The sequence below is a fragment of the Leishmania braziliensis genome, chromosome 27 (assembly GCF_000002845.2).
Source record: "Leishmania braziliensis MHOM/BR/75/M2904 complete genome, chromosome 27".
Classification (NCBI taxonomy): Eukaryota; Euglenozoa; class Kinetoplastea; order Trypanosomatida; family Trypanosomatidae; genus Leishmania; species Leishmania braziliensis.
Genome location: NC_009319.2, coordinates 743,008 through 756,298, shown reverse-complemented (window position 1 = coordinate 756,298; position 13,291 = coordinate 743,008). Strand labels below are relative to the sequence as shown.

The 13,291-nt window shown below is 57.3% G+C and overlaps 1 protein-coding gene and 1 pseudogene across 2 annotated transcripts; both read left to right on the top strand.

Moving 5' to 3' along the window:
• Window positions 1–2,736: 2,736 nt before the first annotated feature.
• Window positions 2,737–7,714, top strand: LBRM_27_1890 (annotated as a pseudogene). The gene is given in 2 exon segments: window positions 2,737–2,799; window positions 2,804–7,714. Coding segments are annotated over 2 exon segments (4,974 nt in total).
• A 2,015-nt stretch (window positions 7,715–9,729) lies between these two features.
• Window positions 9,730–11,442, top strand: LBRM_27_1880 (conserved hypothetical protein; the record flags this gene model as incomplete). The annotated part of the gene is made up of 1 exon (XM_001565893.1): window positions 9,730–11,442. One exon carries the CDS (start codon window positions 9,730–9,732, stop codon window positions 11,440–11,442), a length of 1,713 nt encoding a protein of 570 aa, XP_001565943.1.
• Between the last annotated feature and the right edge of the window lie 1,849 nt (window positions 11,443–13,291).

Below are 13,291 nucleotides of genomic sequence, written 5' to 3'. Positions count from 1 at the left end.
CACTTTTTTGTTTTGTTTGCCTTTGCGTTTTGCCATTTTGTTTCTTCGTGGCTCCTCCCCTCCCCCTGCTATCCTCCTCTTCAGTTCCTCCCCCAATGCCTCTTGTAATGCTTGAGGATGGGGTCCACTCACCCCCTTCCCCGTGAGGCTTGCGCACATGCGCGCGCTCCGATTTACTCGATAGAAGAGAAGTTCGACTCCTGTTGTGTGCCCTCTCTATACCCCACACGACTTACTTTCTTGCCTACCGTTCTTCCTACAACCGCTACTCCCCCCTCCCCTCCCCACCCCCTCCTGTCGATCTTGTCTTTTCGTTTTATTTCCACCCTTGCTGGTGTAAAGGCAGTTGTCTCTACTGACGGTGTTGCGACGCGCCGCCAACCCCCCCGTCCCCCTCTCAGTCTTCCTTTTTGTTGCCCCTTTCGTCCTCTGCGCCATCTAACCCTTCATCCCTAGACCCACAACGCAGTCACTGATGCATCGAGGAGAGGAGGAAGAGGAGCCTACCTGCATGATTGGAGTTATATTGGGGGTCTCCCCATGTGCTACTGCCGCGCTCTCTCTCTCTCTCTCTGTGCCCCTTTTCCCCGTCTCTTCCACCTACCCACCCCCCCCTCTCCCACCACCATCGCCACTGTCACTCATTGTGGACCTTCTCCTTATCGATACAACCAGCCTGTCTTTCTCTGCCCCCCCCCCCCCCTCCCCTTTTTATTACGTGTACCACCCCCTCCCCCTCTCCCTCCCTCCCTCCCTCCCTCCCTCGTCTCCCCGCTTCCCCATCCTCTCGATGTGTGCACCCTTCCATCCTCCTCTCTGTCTATAAATTCATACACACCTGCCCCCCCCTTTGTTTTCGTCTACCCCCCCTCTCTCTCTCTACCGCATGTTGTGTTCACTCGCTCGGTGTGGGCTGGTTTCTGGTTCTTCTAATCCCTCCCCTTCCTATCCTCTCCTATCCTCTCCTCTCCCTCTCTTTCCTCATTTTGTTTCATTAGGTGCTGACCTTGCGTATTCTCAAGCCATCCCCAACCTATTTGTTCTATACTATGGCACGGGTGTCGCTTGGAGAGGGAATGCTGCTGACTAACCCTCACGCTCCTTCCCCTCCTCACCTCTTTCTCCCCACCTTCCTGGACCAGCAGATGAGCATCCTAGCCGCTGCTGAAAGGGAATTCATTTTCGGTCCTTTGCTCTCTTTGTTTATCCTTGTGCGCTCCTCGTAGGGCATGGCGGTGCGACGCGATCGTCCGCACGATCGTGTTTTGCTTGCCCAGTGGAAGCGCGCTCGCTGCTCTACCTGCCAGTGAGATACTTCTACCTTTCATCGTCGTTGAGGAAGGGCCACGGTGACCGTGTCGCTCCTTTTCTCGTCATTTTCGCTATCCGTGCCTCCGCCGTAGGTGCCGTCCATCGGGCCCCTTCATGTCCCCCCCCCTCCGGTGAGGCAGGTGGGGTGGACAGGTCCGGCAGCCCCGCACTCTCGTCGGTGCCCAAGCACCGCACATACGTGTGTCGATGCTCCTGTATGAAAGCCGCGCTCTGCCGCTGCCGGTGTGGCCTCGGTGTAGGCGGCCGGATTGCCCCCACACCGCCCAGCAGTCATGTGTATTGGGCGCGAGTATGCTGGCTCGCTGGTGCTCGTATTGCGACTTCCTCCCTTCTCTCTTCTCTCTCACCTCTCACCTCTCACGCTGGCGAAGGAACGGAGGCATTCACTGATGGCCGAAAAAAAGGCGAGCGCGAAAAGGTTTCCGCAGAAAAGAGAGGCACGCTTGCCGCCACTGCCATACACGCATGCGGAGAGGCTACCATGAGAACTGAGAACGCAAAAAAAAAAGCAAAAAGAAAAGCAAAGGCCAAAGTGTTCTCAATACACAGGCTGACGCACGCGTGGGGGACAGCTCACGGAGCAGGCAAAGCCTTGGCCACCATGTTATTGTTCTCGCCATCTCCCTCCCTCTTCCCCCCAACCCCTCCTCGCTGGGTTCCTGTGGGTTTCTTTCTGCTGTGATTATTGTGCCCTTTCTTTCTCTCCCTTCTCTGCTATTCTCTAGCGCTTCATCGTAGTGCCGATAACACGACCTCATCCATGCTTGACGCGGGCGCGTTACTCAGCTTATTACCCCCCTCCTCTTCTCCCTTGTTTGTTTTCCTACAGTAACGCTCCTCTTATGAAAAGCACAGACCCAAGCACGAAGTCATGGATGCACGTATACAGACGGTGACTTCCCCTACGTGTTACTCTTCACCTCGTTTCACTCTGACTCTCTCTGTTTTTTTTTTTTGTTTCGTTTCCTCTTTCAGCGTCGCTCAATACTCTGCACACGTGCCAGTCGATTTAATTTCTCCTCATGTCTCTCTTTTTATCAGCTCGTTTTCCTGCCTGAGCGGTGAACTTCTTGTCCGTAGTGACGAAGTGAAACTGTTGAGGTCGAAAAGCGAAAAGCCGCGGCGGCCGTCAAAGAATTCACCAATAGGAATCTTCCACTCCTTGTGCTTATCTTTAACCCCCATCCACCCAGACACCCCCCCTCCCCCCCCACACACACTCTCACTCTCGACTGCCGCCCCCTTTTTGATAGCCGCAAGGCTCGTTTTTATGCCTACGTTACTTTCTTTTTTTTTTTGGACTTTGCTCAGCCCAGTCGCATCCGCTTCGCATTGAGTACGGGGCCTCGAACTACCAATTTGCGAGTCAGACTACCAGGCTAGGTGGCAAAGCTAAATCGTCAAATGTCGGGAGGTGCTCCTCAGAGAGTCACGTGGGTGTGTGCACATGTGTTCCACCGCGATGGCTAGCCGAGAGACCCTCAGCACCATTTCTCTCGCTTCGCTCCTGTTGGGGAGAAAAGAGGGATGGGGGTTACGTCTGTGCAGACGTGCCTGCCCTCTCACACCCTCTCTCTTTCGCCCATTTCTGCTGAGAAACCTTCGACACGAATTTTTGTTTCTCTTCACTGGCTCGTATGTGTGCGCATGTGTCTTCTCTCTTGTTGTTTCTCCCCAAACCAATCCCACTCTTTTTCTCCACCTCTTTTCCCCTTCTGATTCTTGTCGTTGCTCTTTACATCTTTCCTGTCACTTCACCCTCTACGCTGTACACAGGAAGACACCAGTTTTGCCTCTCCGTATCAACCCCCCTCTCTCTCTCTCAGCTGTCCCCCCCCTGCGTCTGATTTGGTGCCTCCTTCTCTCACAGTCAACAATATCTCATCTCTGCGTTCACACCTTTACCCATGCACACACGCCTAGAGAGAACATGCGAATAAACGATGCGGCACGTGGTTTACATCTCGTAAGCCTACGCGGACGCTCATCTGTGTCCTGATTATGGGGCGAGCGCTACTCGTCTCCCTCTACATCGGCGTCACCTTCCACTCGAAGAAGATTCTGACGACAGTGTGCGGGGGAGGGCCACTACAGGTTTTGGCTTAGCACCTGCGTCACTATCCATGTCATGATGTCGGAGAGGCAGACGCGGAGGACTGCGCTCATCTTGTGCGTCCCGTTCCGCCTCAGCGCCACCATCTCTTTCTTCAACGTCGTTTGGCAGAAAGTTTCGTGTGGTGTGGCGGTCCTCTACGACTTCCGCCGCCCGTGGACGAATTTCTTCAGCTGCAACGCCTTCTTGGCCCTCCTGGAGCTTTTGGGCTGATATGTGGCGACTCATCGGAGTCGTCGTGTGGACTCTAGTCTCCTCAAGCGAGTTCCTTTCTTACCACAAGTGCGGCTTCTGGCCCTACGTCTTCCTCTGCTTTATGCTGCAGGCGATGGTGACAACGCTCGCGCAGCGCAATCGGCTCAACACGGTCCTCTACCCTCCCCAGCAAGACGTCACCGCCTCGTTACCGCGCGCAAGCTTGTTTGTAATGTGGGAGGGCGATTCCATTGCTGCCGTTGGTGTCGTCTGCTGCTACACCCCTGCCACTCCCACATCCGGGTTAGCGGCTCATTCAACTTTTCGGGCATGTTGGAGTGAGTCTTTGCCACGTGCAACCTCCTCTTCGACGGCTCGGCTTGGTTTGGCGTGGAGCAGAACGGGATGGTGGCCGAGTGGGTCGCCAAGTTTCCACCGGAAGCGTTGAACTCATCACGTCCACCACGATGGCAGCGTGACGTCGCCGCTGCAGGTCAACGTGGCGAAAGATGGCAACAGGGCCGGACGCGCTTGTAGCTGCAGCGATGCCTTCGTCAAGGTCCAGGTGTCCAACGAGGGTGACTACACGATGCCAGGCTGTGACTGCGACGCTGCTGCCGGGGAGGCGATGTCGCTCCTCACCCCCCCTCGCCACGCACCACCGCGTGCGAGCTCTTCCTCGACCACGACATCGTTCTTCACTTCAGTTTTTGCAGTGTGCCCGTGTCGTCCCCATCTTTGTGGATGTGCGACCTTTACTGAGCTCACGCGCCCCATTCGAAATGGGGGAGAGGTGCACCTTGTCCAGCCCATGTACTTCACGCCACTCATCTCCATATCACTGCCGCAGGAGGTGTGCTCGGTGCTGGTGCTAGGTGCTCCGTGTCTCTTGCGCATCACCTCCTCCTGTTGATAAGTAATAGGGCCATGCCCCCTATGCGCGGACCTGGCTGAAGCCGTTGCACACGCCGGTTGGCCTCAGTTATCGTACGTTGCCCATGCATATCTTGTTCTTCACGCTGGCGTCGCTTTCACACTTCCACCGGCTCCTCCGCCAGGAATCCTGGCAAGAAGATTCGGGTGGTTGCGATGGGTCCGCAACTCCTCTTGCTGGCAGTCTGCACGCTCCTTCTGTACCCCTTGACAGTGACGCTCAACCGCCTAGGGGCGGAGCTAAATGAAGACAGTGGCCGGATGATGATGACGGTACCGCCTGGGTTGGCTCTCCGCATGCTTCTCCGGGTGTACCATGCGAGTGTACCACCCTTCTTCACAGACCCTTCCCACGGCAATGTCTGCAGCATCTTGGTGGGACTGGGCTTCACCACTGACGTCTACCGTCGTGCCATGATGGCCAACCCGCTGAAGGAGGAGGTGAATTGGTAGTGCAACACGCCGTCTGTCGCACAGCTGAGCGCCACGACACTACTGATGCGTGGGTCGCTTTGTGGCAGCAATGATGAGAAAATCGGGGATTTGCCGGTGAGCACCGCGAGCGGCAGCCGCGGCACCTTCCCCACCGACAGTGATGGCAAGCAGGCCGCCGACGGTATCCACATCCGCGATGTCCACCTCAGTCTGGGCCAGATCGACGTGGTGAAGGAGAGCACTGTATCGGCTATCGCCCCGCTTTACACGCCACCGTCGCCGGTGCTGCTTGGCGGCTTGTGTGGGTGCATGGCAAGCATCGGTATTACATTGCTTTACGGCGCCAACTACATTCCACGGCTGTTTGCGGTGGAGCCTCTTCCAGTAGTCATTGTCATCGCAGGCGTCTTCAGGGTTGGAGTGTACTGCTTCACGGGTGCTCTTGCTCACACGCTAGTACTGCTTTGCCCCAGGCGCCGCCCCGACGAGGTGTGACGCGCATTTTGCGTTGTCTTTGGCGGCACCTGGGCCTCGCTTCGAGGCGTTGTTGAACCTCAGCACTACGCTGACGCTGTTTGTTCCCCAGCAGACAGGCTTCACGCACGTGGTGCCGCAGGTCCGCTACCCAGTGGCAATGGATACGCTGAGGGCGCGAGTGAATGTGAAGTAAGGGGTGTGTGTGTGTGTGTGTGCCCGGTACATTGTGGGGTAGTGAGCCTCTGGCCTTCATGGGCGGCCTCGACTTCGCCTTTTTTGCATTGGCGTGTTCTCCCCCCCTTTGTGACTGACGTGGCGCGGGTGCACCAACGCGACCGCCCCGCTTCGTACAGATCGCGGAGGCGATGGGGACGGCATCTGTTATTAGCCGCAAGTGCATCTTCTTCATGTCCAATTGGGCAGACATGGCTCATGTGCAAGGCCTTCTTCCGCACCCTCTCCAAGCGCTGCACCTCGTAGCCGTTTGTGGTGATGGGGTGGCTGGCGCGTGAAAAAGTCACGGCTTCTCATCTTGACGCGTGTTGGCACAGTGTACCGCGCCATGTGGCGTGTGGGACATCGGGGAAGCAGCGCTCCCTCTAGCTGATGGGTATCACCCTCATCCTCTTCTCTGTTGCGTGGGTGCTTCTCAGACGGGCTACCGTTGGTGTCGCCAGCGTCCCATTCCCAACAAAGAGGAAGGGCGGCCCTCTTTAGTGACCGAAAAGGAGTTGCGGCGCCTGCACAAGGTGCTCAGTGAGCTGCGCAAGGCGCGCCGCAGCATCACGGAACCGCGTACAAGGGGAGTTCGAGATGACCTGCAAGCAGCGCTATGAGGAGGCGATGGAGAGTATAGACAAGAGCACCACTTAGTCGAAGGACAGCGTTCCGGTTGACCCCAAGTTTGACCTAACGCATCTCAGGCGCGTGGACCGCTTTGACATCTGGGAGGCTGCTAAGGCAATGCCTTTCTTTTCCGGGGCGATCTGGACGGACCATTTCAGGAATAGACACCTACAACGTCGACTCCTTCTCCCGCATTCTGGAGGAGCTGGGCAAGACGGAGGTCGGTGTGATTGGCGTTACTGGAGAATGACAGCAGGCGTCTCACGAACGGCAACCGCGGCATGGCCGACTATATTTTCTACCGCCTAGGATTCCGCTATACGAACTGCGACCACACCACCATTGACAACACCTACGGCTGCGCTCTCATCACCCGTTATCCCATCTTGAGCGTGCGCCGCTACGCCATCCCATCTCCGCTCGGCGAGATGGCATGTGTCATCTACGATGTCCTCGATGTGTACGGTCTGCTGATGCACATATACATCAGCCGCTTCAGCAACACGGAGCACTGGGTGGACGGCTTGCTGCGGTCCCAATTTCTTAGGTGACTCGTCCTATCGAATTCGGGGCCGTTTATATGGCTCGGCTATCTTGTTGCTCACCCCACCATAAAGGAACGGTATCGGAAGAACCCAGGCCCGAAGGCCCCGGGCAAGTTGTAAGACGCTGGGCTGATGTACCGGCAGTATCCGTGGACGCGGCTATGTGATCGCGGCGGCTGCGAGGAGGAGCTAGCGGTGGCTACAAACCAGCCTATCAAGAGCAGAGGCTTTAATATCGAGGCAAAGTTCCAGTACGTTGAGTATCTCGAGGAAGGCATGCACGTGGACAGCTACTTTTGCCGTCCTTCATCCACCAAACCGCCGCACTACCTCTGCTACAAGGACACGAGCCGTTGCGCGAACGCACACCCCTGGCTTGAGTTGATGGACTGGTGTTGCCAGTACTGCCTCTACAAGACCGGTGCTACGGCAGACGAGGCAGTATGCGATGCGGAGAAGCTGTAGCTTCACCAGGTGCGCCTGCTCGATTGGTGGTGTGCCGTCGACTACGGGGTGGAGGTGCTGTCTGACACGAAAACTCAGGGCATGCAGCTCGCGTTCGAGAAGCGCATGCAAAGTAAGAAGATCGGACATGGTGTGCTGGGATTGGAAAAGCTGAGTGCTGCGGAGGGACGCTCAGCAGGGACGGTCCCACGTATGTGTTGTCACTACCCTGACCCCTGCAGCGCACCCAGTGCACTCGCACAAGACTTCGCTTCTTCCCCCCTCTGCTCGAGATGTTTTCGCCGTCTCTCCCTGAACTCCTTCTTTCGTCCTCCGTGAAGCGCTTTGCGCTCGCTTAGTGCGCGTGTCGAGGCGTTCCTTGGTAGGGATGTGATGTGTGCTGACCGTCTCTGCGCTGGAGGAGTGTTGTGCGACTCTGTTGGTGTGTATGCCTCTGGGAGAAGGGGGAGGGACGAGAAGTGGCGCCGCTGTCGCCGCCGCCCCTTTTTGTGACTGGAGCTGCCGTCTCTGACGTGGCCAAGACACGGCGAGGCGCCAGACGTCTCCTCGCAGCTTCGACTGTGTCTCTTTTTTGTAACTAAAACGAATGCTGCTCTCCTACTCTCTGCCCTATTCCTTTGGGGCTAAGGTGGCGTGAGTCCGTAATGTTCTGATCATTCGCCACACACACCCACAAGCACAGAGACATTCGCATTCAAGTGTGCCGCCACGCACGGGGTACACGCAGTCAGGAAACCAATACGGGAGTAGGCGACACTTTTTCACTTTATTCTCTCATCCTTCTGCTACCAACAGTCATTACTTTCTCTCTCTCACATGTGACTCATTCTCAGCGACCCCCCCTTTTCCATGTTGTCTTCGCAGGTTTTGTTTTCAGCTTCTTCTTGTCTTGCTCGCGTTGTGTACTTCTCCTCTACGTTCTCATACAAGCTGGGCTGCATCCAACTCGGCGGCGTTTGTGCGTGGCTGCCGAAACCCGCGCTTGTTTGCATGCTCTCCACCCTCCTGTGCAGTGGTGGCAGTTGCCTGTTGCGTTTCATGTCTGAGAAAGAACGACAGCCGCGAGTTCTCCAGCGGGAGGAGGAGGAGGGGGGGAGGAGGAAGGCGGTATAGCAGAACTTGCATAGGGTTGTGCCTCGTGACGTCTCCTGCTTTGACCGTCTTGCTCGGCGCCTCTGTCACCTTTTCGTTTTCTTTTTGATTTGTGCCTGGCGCTTAGTTTTTCTTTTGCTTCTTCGGCTCTGTTCTCATGACGGCTGGCCACCCCAACGCGTGTGGTATCCGGCCCAGTGCCCACTCTGTGGGGAAGACAGACACGCAGTCTACAGCCTGCCCTCGGGTATGCGGCCACGTGGGCACTTGGTGTCGATGGACACGTCTGGCCTGGCGCTGTGCGGACGAGACGTGTGGTCAGGGTAGCATTCGTACCAGCTCACCACGCCTCGCGTCGACGGCATAACACACACATACGCACGCACCCGCTGTGCTCTCTGTGCTAGCTGTGATGCTGAGCGCAATCCTGGGCCTGGCCTGTGCTGCCTGCCGTGGGATGGCAGTGCGGCGGAACGACACCCAACACAGCTGGTCGGCCCGGTTCCTTGACAGAGCCGTGTGGTGCAGCAGAGGCATGGGCGAGCCGCGATTGGCTGCGCATCCTCGCTGACTTGTTGGTGGTGAATGAACGGGCACGCTGCGGAAATGTTTGGAAAAAAAAAAATCGTTCTTTCTTCATGATGGCATGTCGTTTTCTTTTGTGAGTCGTCTTCTGTGTGAACGGAGGGGTATTACCACAACGGAGACGGAGGTGCGTGCCATTCTGCGGGTCCGCTACGGTTGGACTTCTCTGTGCTGACGACACATGCGCTCTCAGAATCGACATGCGTCATCAGCCCTCGTCAGGGAGTGTGTGGAGCGACACTTTTAGCGTCGCGCTCACGGAGATGCCTCAGCGCTCTAGTGCCGGTGTGCTCGAGGTGTGTGATGCGAAAGGTATGCCTGAGTGTAGGGAGGTGGAGAGCGGAGGAAGAGGGGGGACCCTCTTGGTTAGCCGTGGTAAGGGCTGGTAATAGTGGTGTGCGCGCTGATTGAATATTCCAGCGCGTTTAGTGTCGTTCATCACCGCTTTCACTTGCTCCTGATTGACTCCCACTCTTGATCAATTGACTATCACTCTTGTGCATGCATCAATGCCACGCTCATTCACACTGACGCTATCCTCCTCTCTCGTCCGTGACCCCTCGCTTATCGCGCTGAACCACTGCTCTTTCCTTCCACGAAGAGAAGAAGAACCGGCATCTGTAGAACATCACCTCCGAGGTGCTTGGCGTGTGTGGGCAGCTGCTACTGTTTGTTTGAAGTATTCCTTTCACCAAACCTTTATACACGGGGATGTCCCGGAGACCGAGCGGCTCGTTTGGCCGCAGCGGAAGCGCCTCCAGCCACCTCAGCAGCGCAGGCGGGGGCGGCGGCGACGCCGGAAGCTCGACTGCGGCGGCACCGGCGGTGTACTGCGTGAACCCCGTTCTCTTTGAGAACTGCGGTGCGCTGCTGAATGCGCCGAGCGGGCTGACGACGACAGCTGTGCTCAAGGTACTGCAAAGCACCGGCAACAAGACGTCCATTTCGCTCGCCAAGTGGAAGGAGACAGCTATGATGGTGCTCGGGCTGCGCGAGTCAACTGCGTACGCCATATTCGACGTTTTTTTCGCCTTAAGCGGGGGCTGCATCCAAAACACGCCCGCCTATTCGGGTGGGGAGCGGTCCAGCGTGGCGCAGCTGCGTCAGGAGAGCAATCGTGCTCTGCTGCAGAAGATGGGCGGCACTGTTGATCAAAACCGCTGGCCAGCCGCCTCCACCGCGCGACAGGTGAGTCTGCCAGGGCTTCTTGTCTTTCTACTTTGTCAGCTGTTCGTGGAGCGCAGGCGGGCTGGCGCGCCCAACAAGCTCACCTCAGAGGCGGTGGCCGAGTACGTTCGGCAGCATCTGCACGATTTCATCAGCGCCGTCGCCGCTACGCGTTCGTCTCGTCTGACCCTGGCTGACGCAGCAGAGCTTGGCTATTTACTTCGTGAGGTTGTCAACGGTGTTGAGCAGCCGTTCGGGCTCAGTATCGGCTTTCTTTGGCAATTTAACGAAAAGACGATTGACGTCGCGGTTCTCTCCCAGTACCTGCGAGTGCGCATCCGGGCCAACAGCGAAATAGCAAAGGTCGGCAGCGTCGCCACGACAGCAGCAAACGCTTTCGGCTTCAACAACGTCACTGTCCAGAACCTAGACAGTACAGTCCACATCACGCCGTACGCCCTTCTGCCCGATATAGCGTTCCGTCTGCTGTCATCTAACTTGACCATCTCGAACTGCTCACAGACGCACATCTACGCTCCCTCGGTGCTCCCCCACACCCAACTTAGCTCCCTCACGAACTGCACCGTCTTACTGGGTCCGGTGAGCGGTGTACTGAGTGTGCAGAACTGCCATCACTGCTGCATCTCCGCCCTTTGTGGAGCGATTGTGGTGAGCAACTGCACGAACGTCACTCTGTACGTATGTGTGAACACACCGCCAGTGCTCCTGTCGAACGAGAGCTTGAACGGCGGCGTGGGGATGACAGGGGCGAGCAGCAGCAAGACGAACGGTGCAGCATCTTTTCCTCCCAGGAGCGGGGTGCGCTTTGCTCCGTACAACTCATTCTACCCCGCCATTGAGCAGCACATCAGCAGCTCCGGCATTAGCCCGCTGCTGAACGTATGGAACGTGGGACTGCCTGATCACGAATCGATTCTGCCACCCTCGGAGTTCCAGAGCATGCCCTTTCCCCTGACGCACTCTGCCAACCTTAGCAATGTTACCCGCACAAACCCATGCCCACTGCCGATGCCGTACCGTGATGCAGTGAACCGCCGTCTGCAGCGGCTACGTGATGTGAACGAGGCTATCGCTGATGCCACCGGGCAGCTGAGGGGGGCCGGGCGCAACGACCTTGTGGATGAGCTGCACCAACGCGTCACATCCATGTTCCGCGACTGGCTGAAGGAGACGGGGCAGGAGCACATCTTGGCAGACTTGACACACACCGTGGCGCCAAGCAAAACAGTGGGCTGAGGATAGAGAACGAGGAAGGAAGGACGGAGGGGGGAGGAGTTGAGTCGTTGTGGGGCCTCTCCGAAGTCGAATTCGCTGTCGAGCCGAGGTGATGCGAGCAGTGCACGAGAAAAAAGCGCGTGAGCGGGTTTTGGCGCCGTGCTTCGAAGTAGGAGAGGGCCACGTAGCAACGCAGAAGGCGCTAGTAAAGCTCTCTGTGGACGTGTTGACTATTGCAGGGAAGGCGTGCGCGCGTCTGCTGTGACTCGCCTGCTTTGACACGCCTCTGCACTTCTTGTTAGAGCACCAACTGGCCCACGGTACTCCGCTTGCCCCTTGGCTCTCCGCCGCCGCTCTCTCTCTTTCCCTTCGTTTCTCTCCAATAGGCGCTCTCTGTGCTGAGGCTACTGTATCTGGAATATATATAGATATATAGATATATATTATATTTGTCCATTGTCAACTGTGAACACCTCAGTGCGTGGCGTCTCAGGGTCCAGTACCACCGTGCTGCGGTGTGGGGAGAAGCCAGACAGCCCCCACCCACCCCCTCCACCCCTGCCAGTGCCGGACCACCCCTCTGGTGGTGGCAGGGTCAAGCATCTGGGTCGCAGGGAGGCCAGTGTGACGCATCACCACTGGTGTGGGGGGGGGGGGGAGGGGGGGCGTGGGACGACCAGCAAAGCGGAGGGCGGGTGGAGTTTGGCTTAGGGGCAGTGCACGGAGGGCCGAGTCGGCGCATTACTGCAACGCGTGTGTGTCTAGGGCTGCTTCGCGCCATGCGGATGGGGCCCGTTGTGGTAGGTTTGGTGTATGTATGCGTGTGTGTAGAGTGCGTGGTGGTGGTGAGCTTGTCTGCTCCGCGGCAGAGTGTGGATGCGCTGAAGAAGCAACGGGGAATGTGCGGTTGCCTGCCGTCGTTCTCGCTAACTCTTCCGCTTCCGGTTTCGATGACGTTTTACCCCCCTCTTCGTTTGCGCCACCTTTTCTTCCCCTTCATTGCCAATGGGGAGGCCTCTTTGCGTGTGTTGACCTTCACAGCCTCCTCTCCCTCAGTCTTTAATGCTGAATTTCACTGCATCGTATTGGTGAGGTGGCGTGAGGCAGAGGCGGCTCGTATGCATGAGGAAACGTACTCCTTCCCTAGCCGCACTCGACTCTCCGCACCCTTTGCTCAATGACGAGAGGGCGGGAGGAGGGCAATGGGAGACGCAGCGCGGCTGTTTTGGTTTTGTCTGGTTCCTTTCTTCGTTTGGTGTCCTTTTTGTTTGTGCTTCGCTCGTTTTTGGGCCCGTCTGCATACGGGTTGGCTGTTCTTTGCACGCGCGCCTCTGTATCACCGGTGCAGCTTTCCTCCTGGCATTCCCTGCGATTCGGGGAGTGGATGGGTGGGCTTCTGTTTTCTCCTTGCGCCGTACGTCTGTGCGTGCATGCGCTGTTTGTTTCATTTCTTCTGCGTGTTTCCGTGTCCGTGGGCGAGGGGAGGGAGGGGAGGGGAGTGGAGGGGAGGGGGTTTGTAGCACCGTCGTGCTGTTGTTTCTTTTACTCGTTTTCCTTGGACAACTATTCTTCTACCCTCTCCGTTGCGCTTGCCACCTCCGCAGTGCTCTCCCTGTCTGTACTCTGCATCTACCGTCTGTTCTTCCACACTGCAATCGCATCCACTCCAAAGCAAGAGAGAGAGGAAAACTAAAAAGAACATCGGCGGCGCCGATAGGCTATGGCATGAAGGTGCCAGGGGCGGGTGGTGGAGTTGCGGCATCAGCGGCGCTGCGCCTTGTGCCGACGTAGGGGAGAGGAAGTGGTTGCAGGCGTCGCCAGAAGAAGCAAAGGCCGCCTGCTGGTGCTTCCTGTGTCCTTCATCGCACTT